This window comes from Manihot esculenta, chromosome 15 (assembly GCF_001659605.2).
Source record: "Manihot esculenta cultivar AM560-2 chromosome 15, M.esculenta_v8, whole genome shotgun sequence".
Lineage (NCBI taxonomy): Eukaryota > Viridiplantae > Streptophyta > Magnoliopsida > Malpighiales > Euphorbiaceae > Manihot > Manihot esculenta.
The window spans coordinates 2,564,212-2,578,310 of record NC_035175.2 but is presented as its reverse complement, the minus strand read 5'-3'; the positions used below and the strand labels follow the sequence as shown (position 1 = coordinate 2,578,310).

Here is a 14,099-nt window from a genome sequence, read left to right as displayed (position 1 = left end):
TGATGGGGTCCCTAGCCTGATATACTCCCGTCACCTGGTTGATCACCAACTGGGAGTCGCTATTCACCTCGAGGTCGGTTACCCCTACCTCCGAAGCTACCAACATTCCATTTACCAGGGCTTCATATTCGGCCATATTGTTAGAAGCCGTAAATTCTAGACGCAAGGCATAACATACTTTAAAACCTTCTGGCCCCTTAAGCAGTATCCCCGCGCCACTACCCTCAGCACCTGATGCTAGTGACAGCTTCAAAGTCGAACAACGCCGGTCTCCCCAAAATCGCATTGTAGCTCAATGGGAGCTTGACCACCAAAAATACCTCATGATGGGTGCGAACTCTAGGTGCTTCTCCCAAGGTGAGAGCCAGCTTCACCTTTCCTTCTACGAGCACCGGTGCTCCTCCGATCCCCTTGATCGGTGACTGGTCCCGAACCAGCTGTTCTTCTGGAATTCTCATCTGCTGGAAAACCCGATATGGCAGCAAGTTGACCTTACTCCCATCATCTACCAGAACCTTCTTTACTCGAAAATTGTTAATGACAGCCTCAATGACGAGTGCATCATCATGGGGCATCTGAATGCCTTGTGCATCTTCCGGAGAGAAAGCGATAGTCATGGGAGAGTGTTCAACGATTTGCATGACTTCACCATTACTGGTCTCCCCTTCCCGGTTTCTCTTCTTTCCTCGACGGCTCATCCGTCCTCCCGTTCCTCCCACAATCATATTGATGGTTCCACTGGACCCATCATTCACTGGTCCAGCTCCTGTTTTCCTAGGCGTCTGAGTTGCCGGACCTGGCTGAAGCTTCTGCACCTCCGACCTCTTCACGAAATTCTTGAGGTGCCCCCTTTTTATCAGCCTCTCAATCTCCGCGATTAACTGAAAATAGTTATTCGTATCGTGGCCATGTGTCCGGTGGTACTGACAATACTTGTCAGGATTTCTTTGATCTGCTTCCGTCTTCATGGGTTTGGGCCACTGGAGGAACTCCTTATCCTGGACTGCCATGAGCACTTCGGCTCTGGAAGCGTTGAGGGGGGTTGGTTTCTCGGGAACCCAAGGAGGGAGCACTCTTGGTTCAAGAGCCCGAAAAGGAGGAGGGGAAGGTCTTTGATCCCTTCTCTCCCAGGCCTGCTTATACGGCTCAGGTCTCTTCCCATGTTTTTTCTCGTGTCTCTCCGGCCTCCTTTTCTCCGGGGCTTTCTCTTTTCCTGCTATTTCTTTGGAAAATCGACTCGTTACCAAGGCATCATCCTGCCTTATATACTTCTCCGCTCTCTTCATCAACTCAGCTAATGAGGTCGGAGGCTTCCTGCTTAGGGAGCCAAAGAACTCGGCAGAGGTTGTCCCCTTCTGCATGGCCTCCACCGCCCTTCCTTCATCAAACTCGGGAATCTGCAGGGCCTCCGTATTGAAGCGGGCGACATATTCTCTGAGTGATTCACCCGTTTTCTGTCTCACTATTTCCAGATAGCTCGTCTTCCTATCTGCTGGCACTCCAGCTATGAACCGGCTGATGAAACGGGTGGCAAGATCTCCAAAACTTTTAATGCTTCCGGCCTCTAGACTGTTGAACCACGCCCGTGCTGGTCCCGAGAGTGTTGTTGGAAACACCTTACACATTAAGGCATCTGACAGAGTTTGCAACTCCATGAAGGTCTTATAGTTCATGACGTGCTCCCTCGGGTTACCAGCTCCGTCATAGGCCGCCATCGACGGCATCATAAACTTCTTAGGAACAGTCTCCTGCTGCACTATTTTTGAGAAAGGGGAAGATGTGGGCAAAGAGGTTTGGCTCTGGTCTTTCTTACCTAGCTCGGCTAAGAGCTGCTCCTTCAACCTTTTCAACTTTTGGTCCATTTTCTCGTCTTCTGAACCGGATCTTCCCTCCAAGCTGCATTCCTCTTCTTCTGTTGCAGTTCCCGTTTCTTTGGTTGTTTCGGCAAAATAGTTGTCCGCCCCCTCATTTTCTATCATCTCTCTTGCCCTCCTCCCATGGATTCGGGCCTCCGGTTCTTCCTCTTCCCCGGTATCACGGCTGTTAGTTTGGGGGCGGTCAAAGGTAGGTCGGGGCTCATTGGTTCTGGGTTCCTCCACCACTGGGAGTGCATTTACTGGGGTGCTGAGGCCCCTCTGTTGCATTATCTGTCCCAACCAGTGAGCAGTAGTCTGTAGCTGGAGGGCCATGGTTTGAAGGTCTTGGTTGGATAAGGTAGCGATGGGAGCATTCCCTGCCAAGCTCGGCGAGGGATTCAGGGGAACGGGTATTTGGTTGTTTAGTGTTGTGGGGCTAGAGAAAGAAAACTGCTGCCCTTCTTGGGCAGAGTTCAGGTCATTGGGGACGTTAAGGTTACTTTCTTGGTGATTTGCCATCGTGGATCTCAGTGGGTTTTGAAAGTGAAAACTCCGGTGATGAAAAGATCTCCTTCGTTTCCCACAGACGGCGCCAATTGATGATCTGAGATCCAATAGAATAGGGTTTTACAAGGGTTTTGGTATTGAAAAATAAACTTAAACTTTCTGGGGAGGGGATTCCCCTTTTATCCATTTCGCTATGCTTGCTGGTGACGTGTAAAGGCCTCTCCATGATTGGGACACGCGTCTCTGACATACAGATTCGGGCGTACGAGGGTATCAGCCGCCTGCTCCATGCGTAACGGCCTCTGATTCTCCGCGTGCGTACGCTCGAGCGGATCTGCTAGGTTGTCTGAGTATGGCTCTGGATACTGGGCTGGGCCGAGAGTCGGGCCGGACGTTAGGCCTGAGAGGAGAGGGCCTGCTGGTCGCGGACTGGGCTGATCTGGGTGAAGAAGCTTGGTTGAGCCCGGCCTTGAAGGTTGAATGAGCTAGGCTTGTTGTGCGTATCAGGTGCGTGGGCCTCTACGTTATGAGCCTTTGGCTGTGGTCAAGTCCCTGATCCGGGGTGAAGAAATCCAGCGGTCATCAGTTATTTTTATATTTTTTTCATGAGAGAATTTTTAAAACTCAATTTTGCCCTAAATAAAATCTATTATTTAGTTTCTGAATATTGTTATTATTAACAAATTAATTTCTATATTTTTAAAAATTTATTGAAATGTTTTTATTTTTTTTAAATCTATTAAAACGTTCTTTTTGTCTCTATCAATAAAATAGTCTTTTATTCTCTTTCTCTTCTAAAAAGAAAAAATATGAAAAAAAAGGAAGAGAAGGCATTTAGAAAAGAAAAGAATTAAAAGAAGAAAGAAGATGAGAAATGGATAATTTGATTTTTTGTTGTATTTTTAACTATAAAAATAGATAAAAAGATTATTTTATTGATGAAAATAAAAAAATAATAAAATTTTAATAAAATTTTAAAAATATAAGAATTGATTTAATAATATTAAAAAATTAAATAATAAATCTCTCATAAATTATCATTTATGAGAATATAATACACAAAATTATTAATTTTATAATATGTAATTAAAAATTTACAATTTAATAAATTTAAATTCAATTTTATAATGGCATGACTTGAGATGTTTAATCAAATGGCGGGGAAATGAAAGAGACGAGAGTGGAAAAGAAAGACTGAGAATTTGGGCATAGAATTAAAGAAAGATGGGCTGTAACGGTGGTTGAATAGATGGGCTTCCATTGCTGATGAGGTCCTTGTTTAGGCTCTGTCTGAGTATGGGCTAATAAGATTTGGACGCCTCTACTAAGCCTTTGCACAGTTTTACTGTCTTCTACCTAAAATGGAACTCAGATTTCAAAGATGCCATTTGATGATAAGGTCAGAAAATGACCACACCGCTGTTCTATTTCACCCCACAAAATCACAATACATTCACCTTGAAGCTCTATTCGCCTAGTTTCAACTACTCTTTGATTATCACATAGAATAATTCAGCACTAATACATCACCCAACTTCACCTTTAAAATTAAAATATATGTGGTGGACTTACTCTAGATTATTACCATTTACCAATTACGATAGATGTGAGATCAAACAAAATCAACCTACTTGTGAAAGAGACAATCTTCTCCATTTCTTTATGCTGTAAATTAAGAGCTCATCTTCATCACATCATCCGTTCAGATCCATAACTCAACAATTCAGATTTGTTGTTCAAACTGTATGATTATGAATGTGATTTTCAGCTTCTCCAACCGAAAGGCCTCCAAGCCCAAGCTTCCAATTCCCGAGTTACATCACCTAAATGAAGCCTTCCAATTTTACAATTTTTACATGCACACAGACACAGTGCCTGCTCTCTCTACATTGCTTTCTCGCCTTATACAGTATATTTCTTCTCAGTCAAGCATTTTATTGAAGCACAGTAGACGAGCTAAAACTAGAAATCTAGGTCTGTTTTATATATTTTTCCCATTGGCAACCAAAGAACTACAATTGCCAGACAAAGAAATTAAGAAACTAATTAAACCCTAGATGAGAAGAAAGAAACTAGCTATAAGGGAGTTTCAATTTGAACTTGTTCCCATACTCTATACATGCCACCTAAACTCATGCGCAGCATGTGAAACCCTATCTCTTTGAGCAGATATGTGCAAATGCTTAATGTGATCCAACTCAATTCTGATGGTGCACGCCTTAAAATTCCACGACTTAGGTAAGCTCGTGATTTAGCTTTCTACCCTTGTGCCCATGCATTACCATACCCTTCTTTGATGGCTGCACATGTAAAATAATAAAAATCACTGATGTTAGGCTTGCTGTGCAGTTGGTCCCCCGTGGTGTCCCAGAAAATAATGGTGACTGCCTTATTATTACATCCTGGTTATTTTTGTCATGAATCTTAGATAATTTTCTGTTTAAAGTCATGACCCAATAAAAAGGATTTTATCTTGTTCATAATTCATGACCTGTCTCACCCTTGTATATCTATGCCTGTAAACCCTAGATGAGAAGAAAGAAACTAATTAAAATTTTAAATCCACGCTACGTGCTGCAGGCATCTGTCTGTAGCAGGGGGAGAGAGAGAGAGAAGACAAAGGAATGAAAGAATCTGTGTTACAAAAGGATTCCCTCGGAACTTACTTTCATACTGGAATATGCATGCTAGATCGGATGGAGTCGAAATGTTGTTCTCTATTTAGAGAATATAATATTATTTTAATTAAAGAAAGTTCAGGAAAAAGATATTTTGTAATTAAATAATTAAAAAGAACACAGATCTGAATAGTGTTATGAAGTTTCTACGGAATGCTCTAAACGACTTCAAGCTTTAATCATTTTGGTAACATCGCCATCAGCCCACCACTTCCTGACATAAATTGAATGCGAAATTATTATTTACTCTAGAACCATGTAGAGCACAAAAGAAACAATAGTAAGGACAACGTGATCTTTGGGGTAAAAAAAAAAAAGGACAACATGATCAGAGACAGAGTGCAGCTACCCTTGATTTTAAGACAAAAAATGATCCCAAATGCAATGCAAATTGAGTACAGTGAGCAAAAGCAAATGAAATTAGAACCCAGTTATGCATATGAAACAATCACAACAACAACTCCAGCTCAAGAGCTCACATGTTTGAATTTTAAGAACAAGAATAATATACAAAACAATGATAAGCTATTCCAAGAACAAGAACGATTTCAGATTTTAGGAACAAAAAAACTAATGGTAGCATGTAGAATCAAATGAGAAAACAAAAGATTAACATCATATTAGAGACAATAATGTTGATCTAGTGATCTTGTTATATGTTTGAACCTACGATCCACTATATCAATGTGAATAATCCCAGAAAAATAAGCTGCATTCTTTTGCTTTTCTTATGACTAATTAATTCTCTCTATTTTGGACTAGAACCCAGATAAACCAGCTGCTCTACCAACACATCTACGTCCTCAGCTTCACCACACATAACCATTTCATCCCCAATATCCTGATTCAATAACTCATCCCAGAAACCCTCGTCAAGGTCCTTACCTTTATCCTTATGTTCCTCTCCTCTCTCTTTACATTCTTCCTCCAAGTTTTGTTGGCTTCCACTCACATCTTGCAAGGTCATAGCCAGTGCGCCCAGCTCTGAAGCTTCAAAGTCAGGAAGGTCATCAAATTCCTGAAGTTCAATCTTAATACAAGTGTCCACATCCCCACCAATATGGTCAAAGTCCCTGAATTTAACATTATTATGCCCTTGGTCAATAGGTCCCCTTCTCTTTTTATTAAATGCTTCTTCCAGTTCCTTCCTTCTGTCCTTTTGTTGGATTAGTTTCTGAACAAAGTTGGGATTCTGAATTGCTCTAGGTAAGAAACCCATCAACTGTTGCTGTTTTGTCTCTGTCCTTTTGAGTTTGTGTTCCATTAGTTGAAGACAAGCTTTAGTATTCTGTTGTTGCTGCCTAAGCTTCAGCAACTCCATCATTAACACTTGTTTGTCTCGCCTTAACCGATCAACTTCTCCATCTACTCCAAACCTTTCAACTTCAACACAAGGGTCTAGACATTGCTGGCAAGACTGAGGCTGGGGAGCTTTTCGCCTTCTTATATCCTTGAGAAGATGTTTTTGCCCTCTGAGAAACCCTCCATTAGCAAACTCCCATCTGTCTGGATCAACCTTTCTAAACCCCTACATAAACCAAAATTTCCTTCCTCAATGATCAAATCGAAAACAAATTAAGCTCGGTTGATCTTTGAACTAAAAACTCTTTCCACAACTACATTTAAAAACGACACATCAAATATCAAACAAGTTCTAACAAATTAAATGTCCAGGCACTGTGGAGGCTTAAGCAACCAAGTAATAGGGTTTCTATATATTCTCTATTTTCATCGGCAGACTCCCACTCTTCTCCAACCATGAACTAACAAAATGGCTTTTTAGGTCATCCAATAGGCTGGAAAAGGGATCAACCAGATCTTACTGAAAAGAACCAAAAGTTCTTTTTAAACAAAAAATGAATAATAATACATTCTAGCTCTTTCATGAACATTGGAGAGAATTCAACACAACCAGCATGAAATTACACTGGATCTATTCAAAACAATGTTCACCCACTTTCTTTTAATTTTTTTTCATTCAGAATTGAAGATCTATTAAGAAAAAAAACTTACATATGTGTTAAGCTGCCTAACAAAGCTCGAGAAATTATTGTGCTTGAAGTATCTGGGCAAAAGACTCATGGAAAAGGTCTGTGGATCCCAAACAACGAAGCTATTGTTGCCACGACTCCAAGAAACTATATGGTTTGTGGCAGTGTCCTCCACGATGTCGTAGGTTTTTGTGAGAAAAGGGGGAGGACCAGCGTCATGAAGTCCCTCCATTGGTTGAGGAATAGCTGTAGATGCCATGCCTGAGTAAGATGAACTAGCTCCCGCATACTCTTCCTTCACTTGGCCCAGATCATGATTCATGATTGGGAACTGAAAAAGAGGGCTAAGATTCAATGTGGGTTAGATGTCTTTTTCTTGAATGAACATAAAGATAACTGTTCGTTGGGAGAAGTGAGGAATAATAGATGAATTGGGAATTGACTATGAAATTATCTCGAGAGCAAAGGGGAATAACAAATTGTTAGTAAATGTTTGGTTTGAATATGGAAAAGTGAAGTTGAAAGGGAGAGATTGGATTATCTCTTGAGCTTGAACGAATAATCAGAAACATGAACAGAAGATGCATAACTGGAGAATGATATTAAATGTTGGAGAACAAAGTCTAGAGATATGCTAAGGAGCCCAAGAAGAAGCATATAGAAAGCAAGAGCACATGAAAAATAAGAGGCAACATATAATAAATAGCTGACAATATTTGGTGTTTCTTTAAGGCAAAAGGGCATTGGTCATAAGGCTGAATGGCTGATCAGATATTTCCCTCGTTGGCTCTTTCTCCTTTGGGAAAGTTATTATTATGCCTGCACAGGTAGTCTGGGACACCTCATTTCCATTTTCCCCCCTATTTCTGTTCAAAAGAAAAAAGAGAGAGAGAGAGAGAGAGAGAGAGAGAGAGAAATGTTTATTTAAAGCAAAGAGAAAAGAGAACAAACATTTAGAAAAACTAAATTCACCACAAATAGCTAGATTTTTTTTTTTGCGATTCTATGTCGGTTCAATAACAGAAGGTTGTACGAACCACACTTTTTTTCTTGCGGTAATGAAATTGAGATTCAGAAAATTTTGGACTTTCTATAGGCGATCAAAGGAAAACTGAACACTGGCTGTGGTGAAATAAAATGAAAAACGCAAAGCAAAGATAAATGGATGAAAGGGTATTTGATTTACACTTTTCATTTAACTGATAGCTGAATAATTAGTTTTAATTTTTTTTTTTCTCTATCTGCTGAATGTTGATAAGATTTTTTATTTTATCTAAATCATATTATTCTTATAATACTTATTAATTATCTTAATAAATTATTTATAATTAAAAAAATATAAATATTATAAAAATAACTATTTTAGTTATATATTGATTTTTATTTTATAATAAAACTATATATATATATATAATTTATTTTATTAATAATAATAATTTTTAAATTATATATATTATATGATAAATTATTAATTTTATGTATATTTTAATAGTAAATAAATTATATAATATATATACACCCATATTCATCATTTTACGTATAATCAATAACAACTAAACATAATAATTTATCGAACACTTAAAATATTTTAGTTTCAATTAATTAACCATAAACTATTAATCATGATGATTATTAATATTAATTATTTACTATCAACTATTAGATGTATTTAATAGTTAATTTGAACGAACTTTAAGTGTTTATATGTAAAATGATAATATATACTATATAATTTATTTATTATTAAAAATAAAAAATTATTTAAAATAATATAATGATTATTTTTTATTTTTTCAGGGAAATTTATTTATTAATCATATATTTATTTAAAAAAGATTAAAAAAACTTAAATGATATAAGTAAGGGCATATATATATAGATATAGAGAGAGAGAGAGAGAGGGAGAGAAAACAGCGATATATTTAAGCATAGCGTTTAAAGGAGTTGTTTAGCTTTGTTCACTGAGCTCCTCAAATCACTCAACCGGAGCCCACCCGCCCATCATCCACCCAGGCCCAGCCAAGAGACTTGCAGATTGGGGTGGACATTCGGTTCGGTTTAATTTTTTCGATTTTTTTTATTAAAATCGAACCGAATTAAAATAACTGAAATTTCTGAAATTAAAAATTGAACCGAATTGAAATGTATAAAAAATCAAACTAAATTTTAAAATCAATTCAATTCGATTAATTTTTTTTATTTGAACCGAATATTAAACGCTCTGCTTACCGTTTCCAAACTTAAATATCTTTAAAGCATTGTGCGAGGAAAAATATCTAAGAACCAAGATATTATTATATATGGTTGACTGCAAATAATTTATTTTATTTTATTTTATTTTACTTTTTTCACTTTATATTTGTTTTATTTAATATATAAGTAAATTAATATACGCCACTATCACAATAATTAAATAATTTTATAATTTAAAAATTTAAAGAATAAATAAAACAAAATGATTTTAATAAGAAATAATAGAAAATTTATACACTTCATAAGTTAATATAATAAGAATAAATAATTCAGTTATAATAATTTAATAAAATTTACACAGTAGTTAATTTATTTTTTAAATTTAACTGTTTTATAATTAAAAAAATTTGAAGAAATAGTTAATTCACTATTATTATATTATTTATTTAAAATTAATTTACTACATACTTTAAAACTAGGATTATATTGTAGGAATCTATAGAATTATACAAATTAAATTTTAAACGAAATAAAAAATATTAGCTCTTTTTTTTTTACGGAAAGATTAATTCATTAGTTTTTAAAATTATAAATACGTAGATTTTATTAAATCATAGGGCTAAATTGTCTCATCTTTATAATAATTGGTCCTCATAGACCTTATTCAACGGCGTTGGCCCATAGCAGCATCGACATTTATTATGTTTAGATGAAGGTAAATTAAGGGAGGGATAAAAATTTTTTAAAAAAATTATTATATTTTTTATTTAGTTAAAAAATAAATTAAAATGGAGAAAACCCAAGGGAAAAAAAATTCATTTTTTTTTCAAATGGAAACAAGTGAAAGGAATATTACAATGTAGCTTTTAGATTTTTCTTTTTTTAATTTAAGGATAAATTGGTATTATAACATTAAAAGTGTTTTTGTTTTATTTTTCTTTATATATCTAAGTCAAATAAAATAACTTCCTTCGAATTATTATCTTTTCTTTACTTCCTCCATTCAGACAGTGTACTGTCCAAAAAGAAAAAGGGATTGAGAACATAAATCAATGAAAAAAAATTGAGAATCTTTTTCAGGTTTATAAATAATTAAAGATTTATTCAACATCTGTAATTTTAAAAATTACAAGAGGTTAGGTAAAAATTTAAAAAAAATATAATTTATTTGCTCAATTTTAAATATAAATATTCTAATTTATCATAATAGAAAATATATATGAATAAATTTAAAAAATTTTATATTTTATTCGTAATTTCTAATTTCTAATTCTCGATGCCATTTCAAAAAAAATAAATTATATTGCTGAAAGGGATAAATCTATCAGCTTTTGTTTGCGTCGCTAAGTTTGGCACAGTAATTACCCATTGCCGTTGGTCTCAAATATCGGCTGTAAACGGCTGATCAAATCAACGAATCACGAGTTATGGCCCCCCTTTTCCTATCTATATAATTATATAGAAATAAAATTGTAATCATTATACTATATGTTTATAATAATGATTATATAAATTTAATGGTCAAAACAACGAAATTAACATATTATTTAAAATATAAATATTTAATTTAATAACTAACAATTTCATTAAAATATATATACATGCGTAGTTATAAAAATAGAATAATATTTAATTTTTGAGATCTAATAAAAAAATATACCAATAGTTTATTTTGATAAATTTAATTTGTTATTGCTCTCCTCTATAGTTTTTTTTAATGACATATAACTATTGTTTTATGTTTATACCCTTCTGTTATAATCATATTAGCAATATATACAAACATTCACGACATTAAAGTGAACATTTAGTCAGTTCGGTTCAAAATTGAATCGAACTGAATAAACTGAAAATTAAAATTTTAGTATTTATAAAAATCAAACCGAATCGAATTTGATTAGAAACAAAATCAAACTGAACCAATCTGATTCAGTTTGATTTGATTCGATTTGAATTTTTAATTTTTTTTTATTTTTTAAACTTTATTTTTAATATTTTAAAATTTAATTAAAATATTTTAATCTTAATATGATCTAATCTCTCTATATTATTGAAAATAATATATTATTATCACTAATAGGTTCGGTTCAGTTTTTCATTTTTTTATGATCAAAACCGAACTGAAGCGAAATAATCAAAATTTTTAAAATTAAAAATCGAATCGAAATGAATAAAAAACCGAACTGAATTTTCAAATTAATTGAGTTCGGTCATTTTTTTTATTTGAACCGAATACTACTCAACTCTAACAGACGTACCGCATTCTTTTCTATAATTAAGTGGCCAATTAATTCCACTCGATGCCAAGTGGACATGAGTCCAGACATTACGCGATTTGTTGTCCCACAAAGCTAACAAGTTATTTGTGACCTAGCCACCTAAGTGTAGACTTGCACCCAGTTCGGCTCGTCAAAACAAGTCCAGGACAAATCCAAGACTTGTATATGGAGTTAGTCCAGGTATTTGATCCTAATAGAACTAAGACCAGACCTTCCTAGCATGAGTTCAGTCATGATCGGGGCGTACTGGACCCTTCGTCATTAAGTGCCTCTTTACCCGCTTATTAATTATTTCATGATTAATAAGGGGATAAACTTCAAGATCTCGATTATTACTATGTGGCTTTAGGGAGCTCTGTCAGAACGTCTCTTCTTCGCCTTTATCCATTTTCACTTGTTACTTTGTTTCTTGTACTGCTTCTGCTACTTTGTTCTTTCTCTTCTCTATAACCCCTAATTTTCTAATATAAGGTACGTTTTACTCTCATTACTTCTATTAGGATTCCTGATATAGTGGGTCTAGTGTCATCTATTACTCCTTCCTCCTTCTCTCACTAGTTTTTTCGCAACTATTCTAACACCACCATCTTTAGAACCAGGGCTCCTTTACCTAATGAACGAATTGTTCTCCCTTATCCACCGCCAACAGGTCTGGTAGACACTCAGCATGGGCGTATAGTTTCTAAGTAGCTCATTTTTCTTTCTGCAGGAAGCCGGCAATGAACCTGCAAATGAATACATTAGCTAGGTTTATGAAGTTTTTTATGCCTGCCGACTCTAAACTATTAAACCAAGCCCAGATTGGTCCAATTAAGGTTGTAACGACTCGGAAACCGGACCGCTACTGACGCTAGGATCCAGATCGACTTAAGGTCGACGGGACCCGTAGCAAGCCAAACATACATCCTGAATACCTGTCAAATCCCATACATGATCACACATATACATAAACATGAGAACTTTTTCTTTTCTTTTACCAAGCTCAACCTGTGCATGCACATAAACATAAACATAAACCACACACTGGAGCCTCATCACATACTCCAATGGGGTATCTCATCAGACATCAAGCTTGGTTGAACATAAACATCATAAAACATATATCATGTATATACATGGGATTATCCAAACATACTATGGTCAAGCACAATTCTAATCCTCAATATCAATATTACATAACATGACTGCTCATATTCTTACATCATTTTACAATTTATCATGTCCACATCTAACTATTACAATCACATGACTTTACTCTTCTTGATTCCCTGAACTAGCCCGTACCTGCAAACCTGGGGGATATAGGGAAAGGGGTGAGCTACTAGAGCCCAGTAAGCAGAATACTAAAACATTTAAAACATATGCCATCATGTAATGCATCATATCACAGACAAATCACATCAAAGGTGAACCTGTCACCAAATAGTCCCAGCATCATATCCGTGCCAGGCCGTAGAATGGGGTCCTGGTCTTCCTGTCATATCATAACATTACTTACCATTGCCCCAGGGCCTCATCGGGGCACCTGGACTTCGCGTTCCATACCGTGCCAGGCCGTAGAATGGGGTCCTGGTCTTTCCTCAGGGACTAATTGGATCATACAGCATTCACCCACATCCACAATAAAGAATGCAGTGCAACATATTCGTGGATTCTAATGCAACAACCTATTATATCACATGGCATTTGTGATGCATGATTCATGCTAAAACTTGCATTAATTTAAAACATAAGGTTTACTCTACTCACCTCAGGCTAACTCTGACAATGAACTGAAGCAGCTGACTCACTGCTGGGGTCCTCGGTTCCTTGGGTCCGAACCTACTCAGGTGGACTCAAATAAGGGACCAAACATACTAGAACATGACTCTAAAAATATCCCCCCAAAACCCCCTAAAACACCTCAAAACAATCAAAGAATTCATGCAAAGGAGGGCTGAACAGGGCACTTTCGGCGGCAGGTTCGGCGGCCGAAAGTCCCTCCAGAGCCGAAAGTCATGCACCTTCGGCGGCCGAAGGTTCTCTCCAGAGGCGAAACTCATGCATGTTCGGCAGCACCTTCGGCGGCCGAAAGTCCCCTCCAGAGACGAAAGTTCACTTTCGGGGGCAGGCTTCGGCAGCCAAAAGTTTGCCTCCACAGGCAGGTTCGGCGGCCGAAAGTCCTTTCGGCTGCCGAACCTGAGTTTCTTCCAAAATGGCAGAAACTCGACTCTTATGCACATTTGCCCCCCAAAACCCTTCAATCATGCATACAACTCAACCAAAACATGCATAAACACATACATAAGCTCCTAGGGGCTTCAAACTATCCTAAACCCCAACTACAACACATCAAAAGCAACTCAGCAACCTACATTGTCCATAAACACAACTCAAAACCTAACAAAGCTCAACTGACCTAAGCATGCATTTCTACCCCATGAATCAACTTGGAACTTGTTTAAAACATAAACTGAGCTCAAGATCGGCTCTTACCACTTGAAGATCGAGAGGAAAAACGATCCTAGCTCGGAGATGGGAGAGATCGAGTTCCTTGAACCTCCAAGCTCCAAAACTTGCTATTTGCTTAAAAATCTTCAAAACAAAGGTGAAAAC

At 36.4% G+C, this 14,099-nt stretch overlaps 1 protein-coding gene across 1 annotated transcript; it reads right to left on the bottom strand.

The window, feature by feature from the left end:
• Positions 1-5,473: 5,473 nt before the first annotated feature.
• On the bottom strand, positions 5,474-7,768 carry LOC110602562 (heat stress transcription factor A-6b). The gene is made up of 2 exons (XM_021740111.2): positions 7,055-7,768; positions 5,474-6,569 (listed from the first exon to the last, which is right to left on the bottom strand). Exons 1-2 carry the CDS (start codon positions 7,352-7,354, stop codon positions 5,790-5,792), a joined length of 1,080 nt encoding a protein of 359 aa, XP_021595803.1. The 5' UTR covers positions 7,355-7,768; the 3' UTR covers positions 5,474-5,789.
• Positions 7,769-14,099: the final 6,331 nt, after the last annotated feature.